At 41.3% G+C, this 25,756-nt stretch overlaps 1 protein-coding gene across 1 annotated transcript in view; it reads left to right on the forward strand.

Moving 5' to 3' along the window:
- The window catches only part of ARHGEF38 (Rho guanine nucleotide exchange factor 38), a 126,138-nt gene that overhangs the window by 51,818 nt on the left and 48,564 nt on the right, over positions 1-25,756 (forward strand). The window contains exons 2-4 of the mRNA XM_082243683.1: positions 1,871-2,058; positions 6,530-6,653; positions 12,490-12,637. Coding sequence (XP_082099809.1) covers positions 1,871-2,058; positions 6,530-6,653; positions 12,490-12,637 — 460 coding nt within the window. The remainder of the gene's footprint in view (positions 1-1,870; positions 2,059-6,529; positions 6,654-12,489; positions 12,638-25,756) is intronic.

Genomic DNA, 25,756 nt, shown 5'->3' on the forward strand with positions numbered 1-25,756 from the left:
ATGCCACCATATCAATTCCCACTTGGCCCATCAGTCTCTAAGTTGCTGCAAGTGTTGCCTGAGCCTGTAATACTTGGATGCTGCAATTATTGTGTCTATATAAACACAATCATTTTTGTTGATAAATCATTGGCTTTTTGAAATACCTAGAACCCAAGGAACTGCAGCACTACTTTAGCTTTTTTTACCACCAGCAGATAATACTGGATATGTCTGTGTAAGTACCTGGTTTATCTTTCTTCTTTGCCTTACCATTGTCCCAGGGCTATATTTTGCAAGCATTTATACCACATATATATATACATATATATATATATATATTGAACAACCTTTGCACTGGCAAGTATTGCTGAAGACAATGGTTATCCAAGTGGGGTCACACACAGTGAAACAAACTTTTAATACTTCCACAATCTATCCAAACCCAAACAAAATGGTGATATCTCTTTAGATAGCCCATAGTGCTTTGTCAATCCTTTGTCTTATATTAAATGTTTATTTGTTTTAAAAAAAAATTGTGTATAGATATTTAACCGCTTGCCGACCGCCGCAAGTACATATACTGCGGCGGTCAGCCCCTCACAGGCAGAGTGACGTATCGGTACGTCACTAGCCTGTGAGGCTCTGGGGAGCTCCCGCGCGCCGGCGGCACGCGCTCCAGCTCCCGCGCGGTCACGGACCCCCCTGCGCATGTGACCGGCGGAACAGATGTCCGCCGGTCACTCTGCGATCGTCGGGGGAGAGGGAGAAAGGCAGGCGGCTAATGTAAACAAGCCGCCTGTCATTCTCCCCTGTGTAGAAACACTGATCATACGGTTCTACTATGTAGGACTGTTGATCATTGTTCCTACAGCTCAAGCCACAGCTAATTACAGTTAGAATTACGCCCCTAGGGACACACACAGCCCCTCCCTCTCAAATAAAGTTAACCCCTTCACTGCCAGTGTAATTTTACAGTAACAGTGCATATATATAGCACTGATTACTGTAGAAATGTCACTGGTAACCCCAAAAGTGTCAAAAATGTCAGTCAAGGGTCCGATCTGTCTGCCCCAATGTCGCAGTACCACAAAAAAAATCGCAGATCGCCGCCATTACGCGTTAAAAAAAAACAACAAAAATGACAAGAATCTTTCCCTTTGTTAGTAAACGCGATAACTTTTGTGCAAACCAATCAAAATACGCTTTTTGCGATTTTTTTTACCAAACATATGTAGCATAAAACAAATTGGCCGAAAATGTTAAAAAATTTTGATTTTTACTTTTTTTTTGGGGGGAATTTCATATAAAAAAATTTGAAAAATATTGTTATTTTTGCAAAATTGACGCTCTTTTTTTGTTTATAGCGCATGATCAAAAAATCGCACAGGTGATCAAATACCACCAAAAGAAAGCTCTGTTTGTGGGAAAAAAAGGATGTCTAATTCGTTTAGGTGCAGCGTCGCACAACCGCGCAATTGTCAGTTAGTCACGCAGTGCCGAATCGCAAAATACCCCCTGGTCTTTTAGCAGCCAAATCCTCCGGGGCTTAAGTGGTTAACAGATATAAGACAAAAATACATAAACATCAATAAAAAAAAAATAAATAAATGAAATATAATTGACCAAAAACAGTATCTTTCTTTAAAGTGCTTGTAAACTCTAACAATGAACTTCTCTTTTTTACTACTATATTTTAGTAAGTTGGAAAGAAATGTCAGCTTCTAATCCTCCCAACATATGATTAATTTAAGTGCTACATAGCTGTTAATTTACTGTGACAGTTATAATTAATATGCCATTTAAATTACTGGCTAGCTGATGCTTTTGCTACTGTAGAACAAACAGGTGATATAAGTCTTGGGTTTTCTTTCTTTTTCACATATCATAGAAAAGATGGCACCCAATGTTGCATCATCTGCTCCAACGTCTCCCATTCAAGACACAGAGGAGCTACAGAGGAGGAAAATGGAAAAGAGAGCTAAGATTATTTCAGAACTGATCCAGACAGAAAAGGACTACTTAAATGACCTGGAGCTTTGTATTAAAGAAGTTGTTCATCCACTTAGGGAACATCATGTGAGTTTTTCACTGTCTGTGTTTTTATCAGAGAGTCTTATCTAATAAGATGTTATCTACTAACCAATGGGGTCATATGCTAATCAATCATAAAGGCACAGAATCGTTTTCACATTTCAGTACCAAATTGTACTTTGTTATATATTGCCTAGAATTAGGTAAATTGCACTCAATCATTTGAATTTAAAAATAAAATTGCAATCAATTAAAATGGGCATTCTAGATACTCCCGGCAGTCCTTCACAACCTTCCTTGTACATGGGGGTAATCAGTCTCCTTATGTTATTCATGTCCTTCATAAGGCTTCTGATGACCTGGTAATCATGAAAAAAATAGTTACAGTGTCTCACAAAAGTGAGTACACCCCTCACCTTTTTGTAATATCTTTTCATGTGACAACACTGAAGAAATGACATTTTGCTACAATGTAAAGTAGTGAGTGTACAGCTTATATAACAGTGTAAATTTGCTGTCCCCTCAAAATAACTCAACACACCCGTAATGTCTAAACTGCTGGCAACAAAAGTGAGTTCCCCCCTAAGTGAACATGTCCAAATTGGGCCCAAAGTTTCAATATTTTGTGTGGCCACCATTATTTTCCAGCACTGCTTTAACCCTCTTGGGCATCAAGTTAGCCAGAGCCATACAGGTTGTCACTGTTCCTCTTCCTCTCCTCCTTGACGATATCACAGAGCTGGTGGGTGTTAGAGACCTTGCGCTCCTCCACCTTCCATTTGAGGATACCCCACAGATGCTCAATAGGGTTTAGGTCTGGGGACATGCTTGGCCAATCCATCACCTTTACCCTCACCTTCTTTAGCAAGGCAGTGGTCGTCTTGGAGGTGTGTTTGGGGTCATTATCATGTTGGAATTCTGCCCTGCAGCTCAGTCTCCAAAGGGAGGGGATCATGCTCTGCTTCAGTATGTCACAGTACATGTTGGCATTCATGGTTCCCTCAATGAACTGTAGCTCCCCAGTGCTGGCAGCACTCAGACCATGACACTCCCACCACCATGCTTGACTGTAGGCAAGACACACTTGTCTTTTTACTCCTCACCCGGTTGCCACCACACAAGCCTGACACCATCTGAACCGAATACATTTATCTTGGTCTCATCAGTCTCATCAGACCACAGGACATGGTTACAGTAATCCATGTCCTTAGTCAGCTTGTCTTCAACAAACTTTAACCTCTGCAGCACTCATACGTCTATTTCCCAAAGACAACCTCTGGATATGACACTGAGCATGTGCACTCAACTTCTTTGGTCGACCATGGCGAGGCCTGTTCTGAATGGAACCTGTCCTGTTAATCCGCTGTATGGTCTTGGCCACAATGCTGCCGCTCAGTTTCAGGGTCTTGGAAATCTTCTTATAGCCTAGGCCAGGGATTCCCATACTACAGTCCTGCAGTTGTTCGGGAACTACAATTCATGGAGGAGTGGAAGAGAACTTCCTCCCCCAGTGGCAACCTGTGAAACTCTGGTGAACTCCATGCCCAAGAGCGTTAAGGCAGTGCTGGAAAATAATGGTGGCCACACAAAATACTGTCACTTTGAGCCCAATTTGGACATTTTCACTTAGGGGTGTATTCACTTTTGTTGCCAGCTGTTTAGACAATAATTTCTGTGTGTTGAGTTATTTTGAGGGGACAGCAAATTTACACTATTATACAAGCTGTGCACTCACTGCTTTACATTGTAGCAAAGTGTCATTTCTTCAGTGTTGTCACATGAAAAGATGTAATAAAATATTTACAAAAATGTGAGGGGTGTACTCACTTTTGTTAGATACTGTATGTTGGGAACTCCATATGCTCTCCTCTAATGATCAGACTTGTCCTGACATGTCCCCGCTGCACAACCATTAACTGGGAAGCTCAGTGGGATGCTCCTTCTCCTCCCCCCAGCTCTCATGCAGCTAAGAACATTGGGAATGTGATCACTTTAAAAAAAGGGTAAAGAGGTGTTTATGTTTTTTTATACCTAAACAAAAATGTTTTGGATTGCATTGATATTTTAAAATGAATAGGTTGTTTTACAAGGTGATAGTTTACAATCACATTAACTCTTAATTGCTTAATAGCAATACCAAGCATCTAGGACCCAAATATTCCATCACAACATACATTCCTTCAGCACAGGGGTAGTTTTATTCTTCGCTAAATGGGACGAATGTGAGGACTACTTTTAAGCTATGTTCCTTAATCCACATTACAAGCAGGGAAAGTTTAACTTGGGTGACTTCCAAATTATTGCTGGTGACATCATCTATTTGCTGCTCTGTGTAACATGGAAATGAGTGCAAAAGGCAATTTCTATGGTTTCCTTTGACTGTAATGTGATCCACTGAGCATAGTAACATGAACAGTGACTGTGTGTCTGTGTTGTGTGTGTGTGTATGTTGTGTGTTTGTGTGTGTGTGTGTGTGTGTGTTTAACATGCCTAAATATGCACTCATTCATAAATTGTATTTGTGCGTGCATTTGTATAGATCAGAAAAACCTGCAGAATGTTTAGTTATCAACTTAATATAGTTATAGTAGCTGTTAAATGGATCTCTTAAAGCAAATAAATTCTCACATTTGAGCTTGTTTAAAGGAGATGTATAGTCAAAGCTCATTTGGATGTACATATCCTATGGATCACAGGAGTGCAGATCGTTCTTCACTCCTGTGACCCGTTTTCAGCAGAGAGCGGTCTGAAGTCTGCTCTCTACTGACATCACAGAAGTCGGTCCAGGCACCGTGTCATCATGACCACAGAGTCGGGATCTGCCAGATCCCTGGATCAGCACCCAGCTCAGCCTCTCAGTGAGCCGCTGAGAGCCTGAGTTGACCGCGAGCCGACCCTCCACAGCTCAGCGCTCCAATGAGTGAGGAGAGGGCAGAGCAGAGAGCTGTTGACTGACAGTGTGGAGCTGCCACAACCGAGTGATCAGTGGTGTTCGATCGCTCAGTTCTTAGTGTAGAGGCGCTGGGGGACAGATGCAGAATTAAACTGATGCTGCATCCACCTAGTTAAGTAAAAATAGGCAATAACCCCAAACCCTATACTTCTCGTTTAAAGTTCAGTTTTATCTTTAAAGGGGAATGGTAAAGTATTTGCAGTGACTAGACAGTTCATATTATTATTATCATATACTTTTGTAGTAAAATAGTGACTCCTCCTGCCCCTCGTCATGAGCATTCTGTGGGTATTTTTAAAATAAAGTATTTTTAAGAACATCTTTAGATAGCTTGTGACCGCATACAGGCCATATTTACATATATATGAGGGGTCTTCAAAAAGTTTCTGCACTTTGATATTTTCATTGGAAATGGTGAGGGCGGTAGCAGTAGTAATTGGTCGTTTCTGAGAGTGTCATTTGACTAGTCTGTCTGGCAAGCCAGCTGACCTTGCAGTTTAGTAAAAGAGTTGCCACGCTGTGGTGAAGATAACTGGGAAACGTATTAATCGAACCAAAGAGAAACAGTGTTCTGTCATACGCTTTTTGTGGGCAGAAGGTGCCTTGGGAGCACAAATTCATTTTTCACATGTCTGCTCAGTATGGGGATAAAGTTCTCTCTCATAGAGTCATTTATGAGTGGGAGGTTATGGAACACCCAGCTTATAGTCTGGATTTAGCACCATCTGATTTCCACCTTTTAGGACGGCTCAAAGAAGCTTTAAGGGAAAGATGATTTTCATGTGATGATGATGTGAAATCAGTGGAGTGGCTACGCGCTCAACCAAAAACATTTTTTGCTGATGGCATTAAAAAGTTGGTATGATGCTGGGAAAATTGCGTTGCAAAGAAAGGTGACTATGTAGAAAAGTGATGTCATTTGTTTTTAAAATTCCTAATAAATAGAGTTAAAAAAAACGCGGAAACTTTTTGAAGACCCCTCGTGATATTAAAGTTCATGATTTAGTAAAAAGTAAATCATATTGGTCTTGTCTAGGGGACATAGGCTACTGCTTCTAGCCGTAAGAAGTTCTTGTCATTGATGTTTATTGTTTTCCTATAAAGAGCAGAGAAGTACTACTCATTACATATGTATCCCTACCACATGTCAGAAAGTTTGGTCATAGATATTACAGAAATTAGTGGGAGTCGAAAATGCAATGATTTTTCCTCTCTCTGGGTTGTTTCTCCGCCAGCAGCTCTCTAAGTACAATCAGCTTAGCTGATTTGGCAAGTTGATTCTATGGAGTGGGTTGGTAGAGTCTGCACCAGACACTTGTAGTACTGGCTTATTAGGGAGGAATAGTAATCCCTCAGACAGGAATATTTACTATTTCCCTTCAAGATCTGTCAGCCAGGAGTGTCTGATGCCCACCAAAGCCATGAAACTGTCACTATACAGGTATCTGTCCGAAGCCATCTATATTTTGCAACTGTCAGATGACTTCATGCCTGTTGTACAATAAGAACTTTTAATATGGTCAGGCACTTTGATTAAACTATTTATTGCTTGTGTTCATACAGTCAGACCGCTTTGATGTGGATGCTCTCTTCAGCAACATTGAGTCTGTCTGTCAAATATCAGCCAAGCTGGTGTCCCTGCTGGAAGAAGCCACGACCAATGTGGACCAGGAGCTTCAAGTTATAGGTTAGTAAGGATATCCATTGATAATAGGTTGTTTGAAGGTGCAGACATGATCTAACTGCTCCTGGAGATCTCTATCATGTGGCCTCACGTAACCAGCAATACTTAACCTAGCTCAGCAGGGAAGGAGGAAAGTGGTCAATTGGACACAAGTGCTACTAATCTTGCCAGATAACAATAGCAACACATGATTTTAGTTATGTTTGATTTAAAGTAAACCTGTCACCTTGTCCCACACCCTCCACCACAAATGCATTCCCTGCGTTACCTCACCACCCCATTTACCATCCAAAGCTCCCTGAAACGCCAGGTACTTTCATGTTGGGGGAACATGTAACCCTCTCTCCTCCCTGATCGATGCAGTGCATAGTGTCTGAGAAGTCAGCCCAAGCACTATCAGGAGAGACAGGCAAAAGTCCATAGGCCTATATAAGCTCTGACACAGACCAGCACTGAATCTACACGCAGTTTTGAATAAGAGCTCTGGCAGGCAAACATGTCTGTGGAGAAGGTAGTTATCAATAGCACAGTGACATGTTTACATAGTTACATAGTAGGTGAGGTTGAATAAAGACAATAGTCCATCCAGTTCAACCTGTGTAGGTGTGTGTGGCTGTAATCATCTCACATAGCCCTGAATGTTCTGATTCTTGAGATGTACTTATAAGAGTCTTTTGAAAGCCACCATACTTCCCGCAGAAACCACCTCTTGTGGTAGAGAATTCCACAATCTTGTAGCCCTAACAGTTAAGAACCCCCCACGTTGCCTTAGGTTAAAACGCTTCTCCTCTAATCGTATTGTATGCCCTCTTGTCCTCATGCAATCCCTTCGACTGAATAGCTGTTTTTCTATGCCGAGATCCCCATTGAGATATTTATAAATTGCTATCATGTCCCCCCTCAGGCGTCTCTTCTCCAGGGAGAATAAATCAAGCGATCGCAGACGCTCTTCATAATTAAGGTCCTCCAATCCCCTAATCAGTTTAGTTGCCCTTCTCTGGACTCTCTCCAGCTCCAACACATCCCTCCTGAGGACTGGCGACCAGAACTGGACAGAATACTCCAGATGTGGTCGGACCAGAGTTTTATAAAGTGGAAGGATTATAGTCTTATCTCTGGAATACATCCCTTTTTTATGCATGCTAATATTCTGCTGGCTTTGGTAGCTGCCTCTTGACATTGCATGCTATTGCCTAATCTATCATCAACCAAGACTCCCAGATCTTTCTCCATTTTTGATTCCCCCAAGGGTTCCCCCCTAACGTGTATTGTGCTTTTATGTTTTTAGTCCCCAAGTGCAAAACCTTATACTTCTCCACATTAAACCTCATTTGCCATGTCGTTGCCCACTCCGTTATTTTGTACAGGTCATTCTGTAGGATATCTGCTTCATTCTGTGCAGTTATTGCCCTGGCCAATTTTGTGTCATCTGCAAAAACTAATATAGAGCTACTGATCCCGTCCTCAATGCTGTTTATGAATAAATTGAGCAAGGTTGGTCCCAGGACTGAGCCTTGGGGGACCCCGCTTACCACCTCAGACCAGTCTGAGTATGCGCTGTTTATTACCACCCTTTGGACACGCCCTTTTAGCCAGTTCCGTATCCAAGAGCAAACCCTGCTGTCGATACCTGCAGACCTTATTTTATAAATTAAGCGCTTGTGGGGAACTGTATCAAACGCCTTAGCGAAATCCAGGTACACCACATCCACTGGTCTGCCCCTATCTAGCTCACAGCTCACCTCCTCGTAGAATGTTAAGAGATTGGTTTGACAAGAACGCCCATTTGTAAACCCGTGCTGATTACTGCTGATGATGTTGTCTTTAGCAAACTCTGCGATATAGTCCCTTATCATCCCCTCCAGAAGTTTACATACTATTGATGTCAAACTGACAGGCCTATAATTTCCCGGGATATGCCTCTGCCCCTTTTTGAATATCGGAATGACGTTAGCTTTCCTCCAATCCCCTGGTACATCTCCTGTCCTAATACTGTCAGCAAAGATCAGGAACAGTGGTCTAGATATAACCTTACTGAGTTCCTTGAGTACTCTCGGATGTACGCCATCCGGGCCTGGTGATTTGTTTGTGTTAAGTTTATCCAGCCTTTCCCTGATTTCACCCTCTGTTATCTATAGCGGCAAGACCTGTGTATTACTACTAACCATACAGTCATGGTCAGTGTACCCCTCCTTTTCCTGTGTAAAGACTGATGAGAAAAAAACATTCGGCACGGTTGCTTTTTCAGTGTCCTCTGTAACCATCCTCCCATCATCGTTTATTATGTGTGCAATATGCTCTGCCCTAGTTTTTTTGCTGTTGATATATTTAAAGAATTTCTTTGGGTTTTTTTTTACTATCCTCCGCTATTTGTCTCTCAAAGTTGATTTTAGCCATTTTGATTTTGTGTTTACTTTTCTTATTTGCCTCCTTGTATTGCTCGAAAGCCGATACTGTGCCCTCTGATTTATATTTCTTGAAGGCCAAGTTTAGTATACCTATAATTTTACTAATTTGGCCACAGGTCTAAAACTCATATACCCAGTGGTATATGTGCACATCTATAGATGTCTTCTTTCTCGACCCTGGATCCCAAGGTACTGTAATATACACATTTTTCATCTTCAAGCAAGGTCAAGAGCTTCTCTCTCCCACTCCTTTCTTTTAGCTCATCAATATGATGATTGGCCTACCTGGTCAATAGGTAGCTGCGGGAGGTGGCAGGATAATTCTAACACTGCTAAGAATTGTTAAATGTTGTAATTAGAGCGCCCCAGCATTTGGGGCTTCAGGAGGTGACACATATAGTATACATGGAGCCAGTTTAGTACTACTATAATTAAGATGGTATTAAATTCAAAAACAAATATTTCTTAGATTGCAGCTTACCACTTCTTAAATGTGGTGGCTGCATTAATTTTCTTTTGTTCTAGGATTTTTTCCTGTATTTCTAGCTGATGATCCAGACAGCTCTAATCTATGAGCATCATCACATACAATACAGGGACATTAACTCCTTATTATTATACACTGAGGAGGCTGGAGTAAAACTATGGCAGCTATGGGGACCAGTCACAGTGCTGGAGGGACCCTTCACAAGCATGGGATATGCTAAGATTTCTCCTTAATCCTCTACCCCTAGACATAATGAGTATTTAAGACTTGTGGGGGGATTTTTTTTATTCCTAGAATTGGGCTTTAAGTTTATCCTAATATAATGGGTCCATAACATGACGTTAAAAATGTATGTGTACATTTAAAAAAAAAAATAATAATAATAAAATAAACATTAATCTTCTCTTCGGTTTTTTATAATTAAAACATCAGAGCACAAAATTTATTTTTTATTCAAATGCATGCACAAATGATTGCACAGAGCAACCAAAAATTCCCATTTGCAAGTTAAAACACACCTAATGTTTAGAAAGGCTGATTTCTGTCCATCAGGTCAGTGCTAACTGCTCAAGTATGAATTTCCATCTCTTTGAAGCCTATTGAACAGATGTCTCAATGGACTCAGTGATCTGGTGCATGTGGAAAGTGCACCATAAATTCTGAATGAGCCACATAATATAGGATTACTCATATTAAGCCAGGGCTTTCCTGTTTATGTGGACTGAAAGGAAAGGGAAGAAAGGAAGAGGATGCAACACAAAACATAATATATTTAATTTAACTATCAGTGTCTTCCTAGTCAGTCATCTAGTCAGTCTAGTCATACTAGTCTAGTCAGTCTAGTCAGTCTAGTCAGTCGTCATGTGGGCTAAAGTCATGCAAGCCGTGCATGCATAAAATGGTTGATATAACATTTCATCATTTTTTTAGTAAATGCATAGGCTACCTCTTCCAAAATAATGGCACAGCACAATGACCACACAAATAACAGGTGTTTTATCCTTTTTTTTTGTACAATAGACTAAAAATCAAAGCAGAATAAGAAAAGAATTAAAGCACTAGCCTGTATGTTAGGTTGCTGGTGGTAACCTGACGGCAGAGTTAGGCCCCGATGTTCGCTAGAGGGCGGAGCTTGGACGGGAACCCCCAAGGTAAGTGACACAGGCTAGCCTGAGGTGCGGAATCTAAGTATCCACTGGTTTTCGCCAGAGCCTCTGGTGGTGAGGATGGACTTCGCTGCGTGTGAATACCAGGTCGCGGTCCTCAGGGTCGCCCCACCAAGGGAGAACCGGTCAAGGTCCGACGGCAGATAAACAGACAAGGAAGATCCGAGAGAATGGTCAAACAAGCCGGGGTCAGGACGGGCAGCAGACAGGCGGAGTCAGGGACGAGCCAAAAGGTCAACAGGAAATCAGCAGGAAAAAGGTCACAGGTTCAAGAACAACGGCAAGAGCTGTAGACAAGACAGCAAAGTGCAAATACACTAGCTGCCTTTAAATAGGCCTTCTTTGGCGCCAAAACATGAGAACGCATAACGTGCGCGTTAGCCAATTAGCGGTTTCTAACGGGAGCTAATTCGCGCATGCGTATTAGCCAATTAGCAGTTTCTAACAAACGGTTTCTAACACTGTACCACATAAATAAAGGTACTTCAATTTACTACAATCGAACTGTAAATCATCAAAGCAGATCATTACAATAGGAATATAGATCTCAGTCTAATTAAAATCTTAATATAAATAGGAAAGTTTGGGGCAGTTCATTCTCTAGTAAATAAGCAGGGGTAAGGGGGCATCATGTACCGTACTCAGTGGCACACAATATCGTTTCACTAAGCAAAACACATGTTTGACTGGATTGTGATGGAAACCATTCAGTGACAGGTGTTGCATTCCAGTTCCAGGGCAGTGACTCAATGAATAGGTTTAACGTCAATATTCCAGCTCTAGTCACATTTTCAGAAAATGCTTCCTTGCATCACTGCTGTTTTGCTTTGTGACTTAAATGAGTTTAGTTTAAATCTTTCACAGGCTGAAAAGGACATTTTTGTGTTATTTAGTACATATATAAAGAAATTTGTTATAAATTACACCTTTTTGTGCAGGCAGTTACTTTCAGCCCACTATCGTTTTTATCCATTCTGACCTAAATAGCTCCTTATCTAAATAGGTAAAGAGCAGAGTAGTCTTAGTGCAATCATTTTTCAGCCATCCTAAAGGAGGGACGAGTACATTTGATATTTCAAGGCGGAGCAGCAAGATACTGGAAAATGTAGAAAATGATGTTTCTAAAAAAGGAATGGTGCAATGTATTACAAATCAACAAAATGCTTTTTTTTCATTTGGTGTGTTTTTTAAAATGTATAACTAAAGAAATAAATAATAGAAAAAATAAAGAATAAAAAAATAAATAAAAAAGGTTTGCATCTGAACTATAAAATTAATTGTTAAAAAAAAAAAAAAAAAGCAATATAAACACACTTAAAAGTAAGATGTTATTTAGAGCAAATAAAGGTGCTAATGCGGGGCTAAATAGAAATTAAGTTTATTAATTTAAAACCTATAGGTTTGATGCAGCTAACTAAATGTAACAAAATCATTATATTATTGCTATCAATAAGCGCTGTCAGCGTTTTTTTTTTTTTTTATACTGATCAGAACCTTGGATGTAAAAATAACAGTGGTTCCCACCAGCTTGGGGGGGGGGGGATATTGTAGGAAGTATTTTGTACACCCTGTTAGTTGAACTAAAGTCCTGCAGGTCCTCAACTCTGTGACATAACACAGACCCCAGATGTAATAACACTGCCATGCTAACATTAAGAAAGTGACTAAATTGTTTCTAAATGTGAATTGGACTTGTCTTTATGTCAATAGATATGATTACACTGTCAGCAGTACCTAATTCAATATTCTCATGTCTATTTTCATTCATCTTTTTACAGGTGAATTGTTTCTTGAGATTAAATACCCATTAGAAGACGTCTATAAAATCTATTGTTACCATCATGATGAAGCACATACCTTGCTGGAATCCTATGAGAAAGATCAGGAGCTCAAGGAGTATATGAGGCAGTGTACACAATCACTGAAGTAAGATATTTTATATTTCATTCTAAGAGGCTGATTTATAAAATCAGTGGTATGCCTTGACAGTGGCATGCCGCTTCTCTAAAATAAAAAAAATAAAATAAAAAAAACCTTCTTCATTTATAAAGTTAACATTTCCTGGTAAAAAAACATTGTTACATTTTCATCCTGCAAATTCTATAAGCTGCAGCTTGATTATACCGCCTGTATGCACTGTATGCATAGTTCCTATATTTCTTAACCACTTAAGTCGTGCAACGCTGTACCTAAACAAATTTGACGTCCTTTTTTTTTCCCACAAACAGAGCTTTCTTTTGGTGGTATTTGATCACCTGTGCGATTTTTTTGATCATGCGCTATAAACAAAAAAGCGGCAATTTTGCAAAAATAACAATATTTTTCAAATTTTTTATATGAAATTCCCCCAAAAAAATGTAAAAATCAAAATTTTTTTAACATTTTAGGCCAATTTGTTTTCTGCTACATATGTTTAGTAAAAAAAATCGCAATAAGCGTATTTTGATTGGTTTGCGCAAAAGTTATTGCGTTTACTAGCTAAGGGAAAGATTTTTGTAATTTTTGGTGTTTTTTTTTAACGAGTAATGGCGGCGATCTGCAATTTTTTTGCGGGACTGCGACATTGCAGCGGACAGATCGGACTCTTGACTGACATTTTTTTACACTTTTGGGGGTACCAGTGACATTACTACAGTAATCAGTGCTATACATATGCACTGTTACTGTAAAAATGACACTGGCAGGGAAGGGGCTAACTTTATTGGAGAAGAAGGGGTTAAATGTGTCCCTAGGGGCGTGCTTCTAACTGTTATGGGATGTGGCTGTTTGTGTAACTACAGAGGTATACGATCCTACATAGCAGGACCGTATGATCTCTGCACTTACACAGGGGAGAATGACAGGCGGCTTTGTTTACATTAGCCGCCTGCCTTTCTCCCTCTGTACTGGACGATCGCAAGTGGCCGGCGGACATCGAGTCCGCTGGTCACACGCGCGGGGATCACAGTGAACGAGCGGGGGCAGGAGCGCGCCTCCGGCGGCACACGCTCCCCACCTATTGGATCGCAGGTCACTTTGCCTGCACGGGGCTGACCGCCGCAGTATATGTACTTGCGACGGTCGGCAAGTGGTTAAGCATACAGAAAGGGAAGATTGCCCTGGGACTTTAGATGAGGCGAACACAGGTGGCCACTCAATTAAGTAAATGTAATCTCAATTTAATGATAAGTATCAAAAAATTACATCATGTAACATGGTACATAAAATGTTAACCAAGCCAAACACGGTATAGGCACAAATATAGTACATGCTTGAAGTTAGTAACTGTATTGTTGAAGAGGCATCTTAATAACTTTGACGCGTTTCCCGAGCAAACTGCTCGCTTCTTCAGAAATGGATGCACACATGCATGTCTGTGAAAAAAACATATGCAGAAATAGTATTGTAACAACAATCCAAAAATAAGTTATCGATGATGTTTGCAGGGTACAAAAACCATGAAGGTTCCCAAGTCAGGGACCCATACTTACCAGTTGGCAAGGCCCACTAATACACTATATTTCTTAAGTGTAGTACACTCCCAGTATCTTCCAAAATACTGTATTATGCAACTGGTGACCTAACCTTGCAAGAGCACACTGTGACCCTCTCCTTCCTGTTTTTCTTTTAGTTTTCATATTGGACCCTAGGTGTGATAGGTGGCTTTATGAGCCAGCGGGAAGGCTAGAAGGACAAGCAGGGGTAATTTGGGGGATATCTGGGCATATTATAGATGGGCACATATCATGGGCATGCAATAGATCTGTTACTCCACAGTGGGATTAAATCAATCAGATGTTCTTAGCACTGCTTTGTACCTGGAAACTGCTTACGATTATATACACCATCCCTAGAGGGCATTTAATATGACGTTGTTACATTAAACTAGACATTGGCGTAATTGGTAAAAATATGTTATTTCCCTAATCATCTTCCAGGATAGCATTTCTGAGAGTGGTTTCGCCCACCTAAAACCGGAAACACAAAAATCACAGGAAATAAAAAAGTGTGAGCTACATACCTGCTTCTCTTTGTGTTTCTTCAGCCTAGCAGAAACAACTTTGAAGGAAGTACTTTATTTTTTGCACCCTTCGAGCAAGGAACAGGTAGTTAGGAGTATTTTACTTCATTTTAGAGGATTTTTTTTTCTCTGAGGTCTTCTTTCTCCATTTTAGTAAAAATATACCCCCCTTCTGAGCATAGCTAAGCAAAAAGTGGTAATGCCTCAGTCCATTCACAGCCTGTGGACAGAGACAAGCTTACATTTCCCCAGGGAGCAAAGTAGTGCTTTAGTAAGTAAATTCCCCCTTCTTTTCTAAAGCTTGCTCTAGGGGCATACTGCACCACTCTGACACACAGAACCTGGAAAATACACCTAAAGCCAGGGAGGTTTCCTTAGTCTCTCCAGGACACAACTTTGTGGCAGAAGACAGCAGCGGCATGTAGGCACAAACACAGTTCCGACTTTTGGGGCAGGTGCACTTGCAGACGATGTCACTTTCGCCTAACTCGCAGTGTTTTGGGGCTCACAGGCACCAAAGGAGGAGGAGCTGGGTGTGGGGTAGACCTGTGGAGGCCATGCTCCTTCTCTTAAGAAAACAGTTGGCAGGTGTACTAAGACACTGCACCAGGGCCCAAAGATCTCACCTCTGCTCAGGTGGACTTCCCTGTCAGTGGCTTAAAGATACAGTGAGGGAAAAAAGTATTTGATTCCCTACTGATTTTGTACATTTGCCCACTGACGAAGAAAAGATCAGTCTATAATTTTAATAGTAGTTTTTTTTAACAATAAGAGACAGAATAACAAAAAAGTTATAAATTGATTTGCATTTTAATGAGAGAAATAAGTATTTGACCCCTTCGCAAAATATGACATAGAACTTGGTGGCCAAGCTCTTGTTGGCAATCACAGAGGTCAGACAAATTTTGTAGTTGGCCATCAGGTTTGCACACATCTCAAGAGGGATTTTTGTCCCACTTCTCTTTGCAGATCCTCTCCAAGTCATTATGGTTTTGAGGCTGATGTTTGGTAACTCGAACCTTGAGCTCCCTCAACATATTTTCTATGGCCACTCCAGGACGTTAATGTGCTTCTTCTTGAGCCACTCCTTTGTTGCCTTGGCCGTGTGTTTTGGGTCATTGTCATGCTGGAATACCTATCCACAACCCATTTTCAATGCCCTGGCTGAGGCAAGGAGGTTCTCACCCAAGATTTGATGGTACATGGCCCTGTTCATTGTCCCTTCGATGCGGTGAAGTCGTCCTGTCCCCTTAGAAGAAAAAACACCCCCAAAGCATAATGTTTCCACATGTTTGACGGTGGGGATAGTGTTCTTGGGGTCATAGGCAGCAGTCCTCCTCCTCCAAACACGGCGAGTTGTGTTGATCCCAAAGAGCTTGATTTCGGTCTCATTTGCCCACAACACTTTCAACCAGTTCTCCTCTGAATCATTCAGATGTTCATTAGCAAACTTCAGACGAGCCTGTACATGTGCTTTCTTGAGCAGGGGGACCTTGCGGGCGCTGCAGGAGTTCAGTCCTTCACTGCGTAGTGGGTTAGCAATTTATGGCAAATAAATCCACAGGTCTTTTTAACCACTTTACCACCGGAGGATTTTGCTGTCTTACGTCCAGGCCACTTTTTGCGATTCGGCACTGTGCGACTTTAACTGACAATTGCGCGGTCGTGCGACGCCGTACCTAAACTAAATTTACGTCCTTTTTTTCCCACAAACAGACCTTTCTTTTGGTGGTATTTGATCACCTGTGCGCTTTTTACTTTTTGCGCTATAAACAAAAAAAGAGCGTTTATTTTGAAAAAATAACAATATTTTTCACATTTTTTTTATATGAAATTCCCCCCAAAAAAAATGTAAAAATCAAATTTTTAAAAAATTTTTGGCCAATTTGTTTTCTGCTACCTATGTTTGGTAAAAAAATCACGATAAGCGTATTTTGATTGGTTTGCGCAAAAGTTATTGCGTTTACTAACTATGGGAAAGATTTCTGTCATTTTTGGTGTTTTTTTTTTAACGCGTAATGGCGGCGATCTGCGATTTTTTTGCGGGACTGCGACATTGCGGCGGACAGATCGGACCCTTGACTGACATTTTTGACACTTTTGGGGGTACCAGTGACATTACTGCAGTAATCAGTGCTATATATATATGCACTGTTACTGTAAAAATGACACTGGCAGTGAAGGGGTTAATTTTATTGGAGAGGGAGGGGTTAATGTATGCCTGGGGCTTACTGACGTGTGGGGGGGGGAGGTGACTGAGTGACAGAAGGACAGATCGGATGTTCAGCTGTGCTGAACACTCCGATCTGTCAGTCCCTGTCACTTAGGAGATCCGCCCCTCTGTTTACACAAGCGGGCGGATCTCCTCACTCGATTCCCCGACGATCTACGTCGCTGGACGGGAACGAGCCACTGTGCCACAGTAGCAGCACAGTGGCTGGGGGTAAAGTGGTTAAAGTACCTATTGATTCTATGTGAAAATAGATGTCTTCCACCTTCCGGTATATTATTATAAGATTTTTGCAGCGAATCCACATCATCTGCTGCAGGTCCATCCAATCCCTTTGTATCTTTGCCTATTCATGACAGTAGCACCATGTCATCCATTTAGGATACGGTTTGAACTCTCCACCTATCCTTTAGAGACCCTTTAGTCATTTCCCTTCCAAGAGACAAAGCAAAGGCAGCTGCCTTTCCTCCCTCCTTCAGGACCTAGAACTTCAAAAAGTAGTTTGTCAAGTTCCTGCTTCAGAACAAAGGCAGGGATTCTTTTACTACATTTTTACAAGGCTGAAACTTTTGGGGAAATATCAGGTGACCCTTATTCTAAAACCACTGAACAAATCAGTTAGGTACAAAAAGTTCAGCATGGAATCCATTTTTTTCACTAAGGAAGCTGATGAGAAGGGATGCATTAATGCAAATAGTAGATCTAAGGGGGCTATTTCCTGTTGTTTTCTGGGAAATCCTCACAGAGATTTCTAAGGTTTTCTGTGAGAATATCACAGGGCATAAAACACTGATAGTTTGAGGCTTAATTCTTCCAATGGAAAAGGGAATATCCTTTGTCCCATACATGAATGATCTCCTCTTATTTTCCCAAACAAAATTTCAGCTAGTAACATTTAAAGGAGGTTCTTTGTCATCTGAAATTGGGTGCAATGGGTAGGCTGGGTCACTGATGACTTCTTGTTTCTTAGGGACTGCAGTGACAAGTTTTCCCTGCCTTAGTTACTAGGTCTCTTCACACCTACCTTGGGGTGTCCCCATTCCACCTGTAGGTGGGGTGCAGCTTGTGCAGCGGCAATAATTCACACAGTCGGATGCAAGGTCAAATTTGTATTGAAGTAATGCAGCAACAGCTCACAAAGAAACGGGTGGGCAGGTTAACAAGCCATGTCCACTCACAGTTTCCAACAATGTGAAGAAGCAGACTCCGAACGGTCTGACATCGTATTTAGAGAGGGAGCAGAATGTGGCCTGGCTATCTAGAGCCCAATCGAGAAGTGTCCAGAAGAGGTGCAACCCTACTCTCTCCCTCCTAATCAGAAACCTTTCCCTAGCGCTAGTACTGCCCCTTACAGGTGGGGTACCTGTCCCTACTCTACCAATTTACCAATAGTGTGCCAAACCTGGGAACCAGGGCCTATAAAAAGGCTCTGCCTGACCCAAAATGGTCACCAGGTTTACATGGGGTGGCAGCATCCAATCAGATCGCTTCCCCCAGTGACCCAGAAAATCAAAGAGGAACCATGTTTCTCCTGACTTTCTACCCAACTACAGTGCCGCTGTGAATAGCACCACCTGCAGTGGAGAAAGTAGACTGCACCTGCCCACACACCTGTTTTATTTGACATAATGTAAAATTTAAGATAATCAAGGCGAGAATACTCTAGTAGAGTAGAGCTTTCGCCTTTTACTAAAGATTCTGTGAAGAGGAACAGCTGTAAGTTTCAACAAATTTTTTGTGGCCTGGTGAGAACAGGGTTAATAACCCCTGTCAAAGAAAGAGAGAGGGAGAATTACATTGTAACAGCTCAGAGTCTTAAAAAAAATAAAATAAATCAAGTAGAGAGAGTGAGATTCTACCGAATGGCTATAGTATGTATAGAACCCAGAAATCTAAAGAGGTATCTAAACAACAGTCTAGACTAGATATAAAAAAATATATCGCCACACATTACAACATCAGGAATTATATAGAAAAAGGTATAAAGGCAATACAAATTACAACAATATATTTATACATTTTATAGCATCATCATGTAACCTTAGCTGCATTTGAAACACATTTCATTATTTTTTAATAAATTCACAACGACATTTATTGCTGTTTTCCCTTTATCCGCCTGTCTTCTTGAAAGCTTGAACTGGCTTCCATATCATTATGGATTGCACAGTAAGTCGTTGATGAACTCCATGCATTATGAAGGATATAGGCAGAAACCAAATATTATTCACTTTGTTCATAATCAGTCATACACTAATGAGCGGATACTTTAATATGGTGCCTAAATACCATTTAATTTAAAATGGGAAATAATTGACTTATTTCCGTGCTTGAGGAGGATTAAATTATGACCGCTGCTTCAAAGTCTGCAGAATATTTATATTTAAGCAAGGACAATACACAGACACCTTGATCTGGTTTGATGTACATCCACATTGTATTTGTCTGCAGAGCACATTGATCAGCAGCCTGCACTGGTCCTTCCCAAAGCAAACAAGCTGCTAATTTCAACCACATCACAGGGACGGCTCAGGCTTCTCCCATCCGTTTAAACTGCCTTTTCTCTTTTGAGAGTAGAAAAAGTGCCTGCGTCTGACACCACTGCCTGGATGGCATTGAAATCAAAGAATGTGAAGAAGCTAATTATATTGAATTGCAGGCTTTGAGTAAAATGTTAAATGGAAGCTAAAATGATTATTCATGATAGAATGTGGGCTTTTATGTGACAATGAATGAGATGGACAAAAATGGGTTTACTAGGATGAGATACAGAATGATTCTTCTTACTGAGACTTCACAAAACAATGTTATAGCATTATTGTTTAAATGAGGAGGAAGTGAAAAAATGTAGATTTTTTTTTTATCCATGTAAAGATATATAGATTTCTCTTTAGACAGCCCACCACTTGGTGTTTTTGATGTACAGTTTATCTGAAAGAATTGATAGGTCTAGAATGTATATGTATTTTTCAATCAATAGGAAGGCCCAGCACCAATAGACCCCGATAATGGAATAGAATATAATGATAGTGATAATGGAATAGAAATACCACAAAGAGACCAATAGACCCCGATAATGGAATAGAATATAATGATAGTGATAATGGAATAGAAATACCACAAAGAGACCAATAGACCCCGATAATAGAATAGAAATACCACGAAGAGACCAATAGGTGGGATCCTGGCCAATTTTTGCTTTTCTAACTGTGACATAAAGTCCATAGAGTTTACATTCTGGCTTCTGTGTCTGATGTCTGTATAGGTGGACCTTAACCACTTAAACCCCAGAAGATTTGGCTGCTCAAAGACCAGGGCCTATTTTGCGATTCGGCACTGTGTGACTTTAACGGAAAATTGCGCGGTCGTGCGACACTGTACCCAAACAAAATTGACGTCTTTTTTTTCCCCACAAACAGAGCTTTCTTTTGGAGGTAGTTGATCACCTGTGCGATTTTTATTTTTTGCGCTATAAATAAATATATTTTTCACATTTTTTTATATGAAATTCTCAAAAAAAATGTAAAAATCAAAATATTTTAACATTTTAGGCCAATTTGTTTTCTGCTACACATGTTTGGTAAAAAAAAATCGCAATAAGCGTATTTTGATTGGTTTGCGCAAAAGTTCTTGTGTTTACTAACTACAGGAAAGATTTATGTCATTTTTATTGTTTTTTTTTTTTTTTTAGTAGTAATGGCGGCGATCTGCGATTTTTTTTTTTGCGGGACTGCGACATTGCGGCGGACAGATCAGACCCTTGACTGACATTTTTGACACTTTTGGGAGTACCAGTGACATTACTACAGTAATCAGTGCTATAAATATGTTACTGTAAAAATGACACTGGCAGGGAAGGGGTTAACTTTATAGGTGAGCAAGGGGTTAAGTGTGACCCTAGGGGCTTGATTCTAACTGTGGGGGGGCGTGGCTTGTGATGTAACCACAGAGACATACGATCCTACATAGCAGGATCGTATAGTCTCTGCAGTTACATCAGGGAGAATGACAGACGGCATTTACATTAGCCGTCTGCCTTTCTCCCTCTCCTGCGAGAGATCGCAAGTGACCGGCGAACATCAGAGCCACCGGTCACTCGCACGGGGATGCCTGTGAACGAGCGGGGGCGGGAGCGCACCTCCGGCGGTGCGCGCTCGCCCCCTACAGGTGGCTGAGCGAGTGACGTACCCCTACCTATACAGTATATCTGCGGTGGGCGGTCGTTATGTCGTTAAAGGATAACTAAACCCAAGAACGGAAGTGGACTATGTTGCAGCGTATAGATGTGGTGGCTGCAATGCTTTTCTTTTTTTCTTTTTACGCTAAGAACAGTTACAGCTAATACAGAAAATACCTACTGATCCTGCCAGAAATACAGTACCTTTGTCACTCCCTGTGAACTGCACAGAATAATATATTCCTTCCTTGCCATGCCTACCCCTCCATGTAATGCTAATGAAGAGATATGGAAATGTTTGAAGTCCATATCAGGAGAGCAGCATAGGGGGAAAACCATGGCTCCCTCCATACATACAGTGGAGGAGCAACAAAGCCAACCAAGGACAGGAATGTGTTATTTGCAGGATTACTAGGTAAAAAATAAAGCAAAAGAAGCATGCAAAAAAATCAAATATATGCAGCCACCTCACCAAGCACTATTAACCACTTGCCGACTACCCCAGGCAGATTTACTGCGGCAGGGCGGCTTGGCTGCACATAATCACGCAGATCTACATGATTATGTGCACGCGGTAGACCGCGGGAGGAGCGGGCTCGATCACTACCGGCCTCCCGCAATCTTCGGGGAAACTGACAGAAGAGCCGCCTGCCTATGTAAACAAAGCAGGCAGCTCTCCTGTCAGACAGGAACAGTAAGATGGTGTGTCTCAGCTAAGCTGAAACATCGATCTCTGTGTGCCTTTCACAGAGCCCCCCACAGTTAGCAAGCACTTTAGGCATACATTTATCCCCTTGATCACCCCCCGTAATTACTCCCTTCCCTGCCAGTGTAATTTACACAGTAACAGTGCATATTATTTAGCACTGATTACTGTATTAATGTCACTGGTCCCCAAAAAGGTCAGTTAGGGGACCGATCTGTCCGATGCAATGTCACAGTCCCGCTAAAAATCACTGATCGCCGCCATTACTAATAAAAACAAAAAAAAATAAAAAGTCCAAAAATCTATACAGTAGTTTGTAAACGCTATAACTTTTGCGCAAACCAATTAATATAAACCTTTTGGGATTTTTTTTTCACCAAAAATATGTAGCAAAATACAAATTGGCCTAAACGAATAAAAAAATTAGATTTTTAAAAAAAATTTTATTGGCAATGTTTTATAGCAGAAAGTAAAAAATATGGTGTTTTTTTTCAGAATTGTCGCTCTTTTTTTGTTTATAGCGCAAAATCTAAAAACTGCAGAGGTGATCAAATACCACCATAAGAAAGCTCTATTTGTGGGGGGAAAAAGGACATAAATTGTACAGCATCGCACGACCGCGCCATTGTTAGTTAAAGTAACGCAGTGCTGAGTCGTGAAAAATGGCCTGGTCATTAAGTGGGTAAAACCTGCCGGAGCAGAAGTGGTTAATCTGCAAAATACTTTTTAGGTTTTGGGTTTAAATTCACTTTAATCAGACTTGGCCACGCACAGGTACGGTCATTGTAGAACTTCTGGAGATTCAGTAACATAGGTAAATTCCAGACAGCCGGATGGACACAAGTGCTGACAGATGTAGAAACCATTTTCACTCTATAAAAGGGCACATTTCTCTTTTACATAAGCAGCATTGCATTTAAGGTCACTTTAACCACTTAAGGACCGGAGGATTTGGCTGCTCAATGGCCAGGCCCTATTTTGCGATACTTTAATGGACAATTGCGTGGTCGTGCAAAGCTGTACCCAAACGAAATTGATGTCTTTTATTTCCCCACAAATAGAGCTTTCTTTTGATGGTATTTGATCACCTGTGCAATTTTTATTTTTTGCGCTATAAACAAAAATATAGCAAAAATTTTGAAAAAATTACAATATTTTTCACATTCTTTTATATGAAATTCTCAAAAAAAATGTAAAAATAAAAATGTTTTAACATTTTAGGCCAATTTGTTTCCTGCTACATATTTTTATTGGTTTGCGCAAACGTTATTGCGTTTACTAACTACGGGAAAGATTTATGTCATTTTTATTGGTTTTTTTTTTTACTAGTAATGGCTGCGATCTGCGTTTTTTTTTTTTGCGAGACTGCGATTGTGGCGGACAGATCGGACCCCTAGCTGACATTTTTTACACTTTTGGGGGTACCAGTGACATTGCTACAGTAGTCAGTGCTAAAAATATGCACTGTTACTGTAAAAATTACACTGGCAGGGAAGGGGATAACTTTACTGGTGATCAGTGGGTTAAATGTGTCCCTAGGGGCGTGATTCTAACTGTCAGGGGGCGTGGCTTGTGAAGTCATCACAGAGACATGCGATCCTATATAGCAGGATCACATAGCCTCTGTGATTACTTCAGGGAGAATGACAGACAGCTGTGTTTACATCAGCCGTCTGTCCTTCTCTCTCTGCTGCGGGAGATCGCGAGTGGCCGGCGGCCATCGGAGCTGCCCGTCACACGCACTGGCTCCCCAGTTAATGAGCGGGGGTGCAAACGCGCCGCCAGTGGCACGTTCTCGCCCCCAGAGTCTCCTGAGTGAGCGACGTAACATAACGCCGCTTTGCCCAGGAGCGGCTGCCTGCAGCAGTAAAACTGTGGCGGGTGGTCGTTATGTGGTTAATTTGACACTGTTTGTTTTTGCATTCATGATTTCCCTTCATCTTGTTTAAACAAGTAACTTGAGAAGAAAGTCATTCATTTTTATCATAGGTATAACCAGGGCTTTTCTCGAAGAATAGGTGCAGGAACTCCCCCATTTTGAGTCACCTCTTGTCTCTGCCCCCTACCCACCTCTTAGCAGCCTTCCTTGGTTCTACCCCCTACCCACCTCCCAGTATTTCTCCTTTTAAAGAATACAGAACCAAGAATCATTTTGTGGTGCTAAGTAATTTGCATAGAATGTGTTATTGATAGCAAGAAAGGACATAAAATAGATCCCCTGCAGCCTGCAACAATAGACCCCCCCCCTCCCCTGAGCGCAACAATGGACCCCTGAGTAACAATAGACCCCCAACAGCCAGCATCAATAGACCCTCCAGCAACCACAGCAGCCAAATACAATAGACCCCTCCCTTAACAGTAGATCTCTTTCAGCAATACATTTCCCCCAGCAATAATATATCCCCCACTAGCAAGAATAGACCCCCCCCCCTCCTGGCAAAAATAGATGACCTCCAGCAAAAATAGATTCCCCAGCATCCAGCATCAATAGACCCCCCAGCACACCCCAGCTCCCCTTGTCATTACATACATTCAATGCTGGAGGTGCCGAACTGCACTCCCCCCCTTCCCACTGAAAAAAAGCCCTGGTTATAACGCTTTATGGCAAGCCCATATGAACAGTAAAACTTTAAAACCAAACTCCAGACACAAAAAAATCTACCCTTGCAGTGGGTGCCTGTGCACTGCAAGGGCTGGTTAAGTCTATAAGTCTAGTGGTGCATTAATAAGATGTAGAACTTTCCTTACTCTGCGCTACAGAAGGGTCCCTCCAGTGGTGCAACCAGTCCCGTAAGGCCTCCTCTCTAAAGCCGGGTACACACGATCAGAATATTGTACAAAAAAATCACTTTAGAAGCGATCATACAAATAGGAACATTAATACACAGCTTTCGTCTGAAGTTTTCTAAAGGGACAAACACGAACATTTTTCTCGAATGATACCAGATCATACGATTTTCGTTTAATCGTCCAAAAATACAATACACATACTTTACATCACTTCCAAATTTTTATTCTGTTGTACACGAATTCTCGTACTTTAACCACTTAACCCCCGGAGGATTTTCCTGCTCAAAGACCAGGGCCTATTTTGCGATTCGGCACTGCGTGAATTTAACAGACAATTGCGCGGTCGTGTGGCGCTGTACCCAAATGAAATTGACGTTCTTTTTTTCCCACAAACAGAGCTTTCTTTTGGTGGTATTTGATCACCTGTGCAATTTTTACTTTTTGTGCTATAAACAAAAAAATAGCGTCAATTTTGAAAAAATAACAATATTTTTCACATTTTTTATATGAAATTACCCCCAGAAAAAGGTAAAAGTCAACATTTTTTAACATTTTAGGCCAATTTGTTTTCTGCTACATATGTTTGGTAAAAAAAATTGCAATAAGCGTATTTTGATTGGTTTGCGCAAAAGTTATTGAGTCTACTAACTACGGGAAAGATTTATGTCATTTTTATTGTTTTCTTTTTTTATTGTAATGGCGGCGATCTGGGACTTCGACATTGCGGCGGACAGATCGGACCCTTGACTGACATTTTTGACACTTTTGGGGGTACCAGTGACATTACTACAGTAATCAGTGCTATGCATATGCACTGTTACTGTAAAAATGACACTGGCAGGGAAGGGGTTAACTTTATTGGTGATCAGTGGGTTAAATGTATCCCTAGGGGCGTGATACTAACTTTGGGGGGGGGCGTGGCTTGTGATGTAACCACAGAGACATACGATCCTACATAGCAGGATCGTATGATCTCTGAAGTTACACCAGGGGGAATGACAGGCGGCTTTGTTTACATTAGCCGCCTGCCTTTCTCCCTCTCCAGCGGGAGATCACGAGTGACCGGCGGACATCGGCGCCGCTGGTCACTCGCGCGTGAACGAACGGGGGCGGGAGCGTGCCTCCGGCGGCGCGCGCTCGCC

Source organism: Pelophylax lessonae, assembly GCF_965119305.1.
Source record: "Pelophylax lessonae genome assembly, chromosome: 1".
In the NCBI taxonomy this organism is placed as follows: Eukaryota; Metazoa; Chordata; class Amphibia; order Anura; family Ranidae; genus Pelophylax; species Pelophylax lessonae.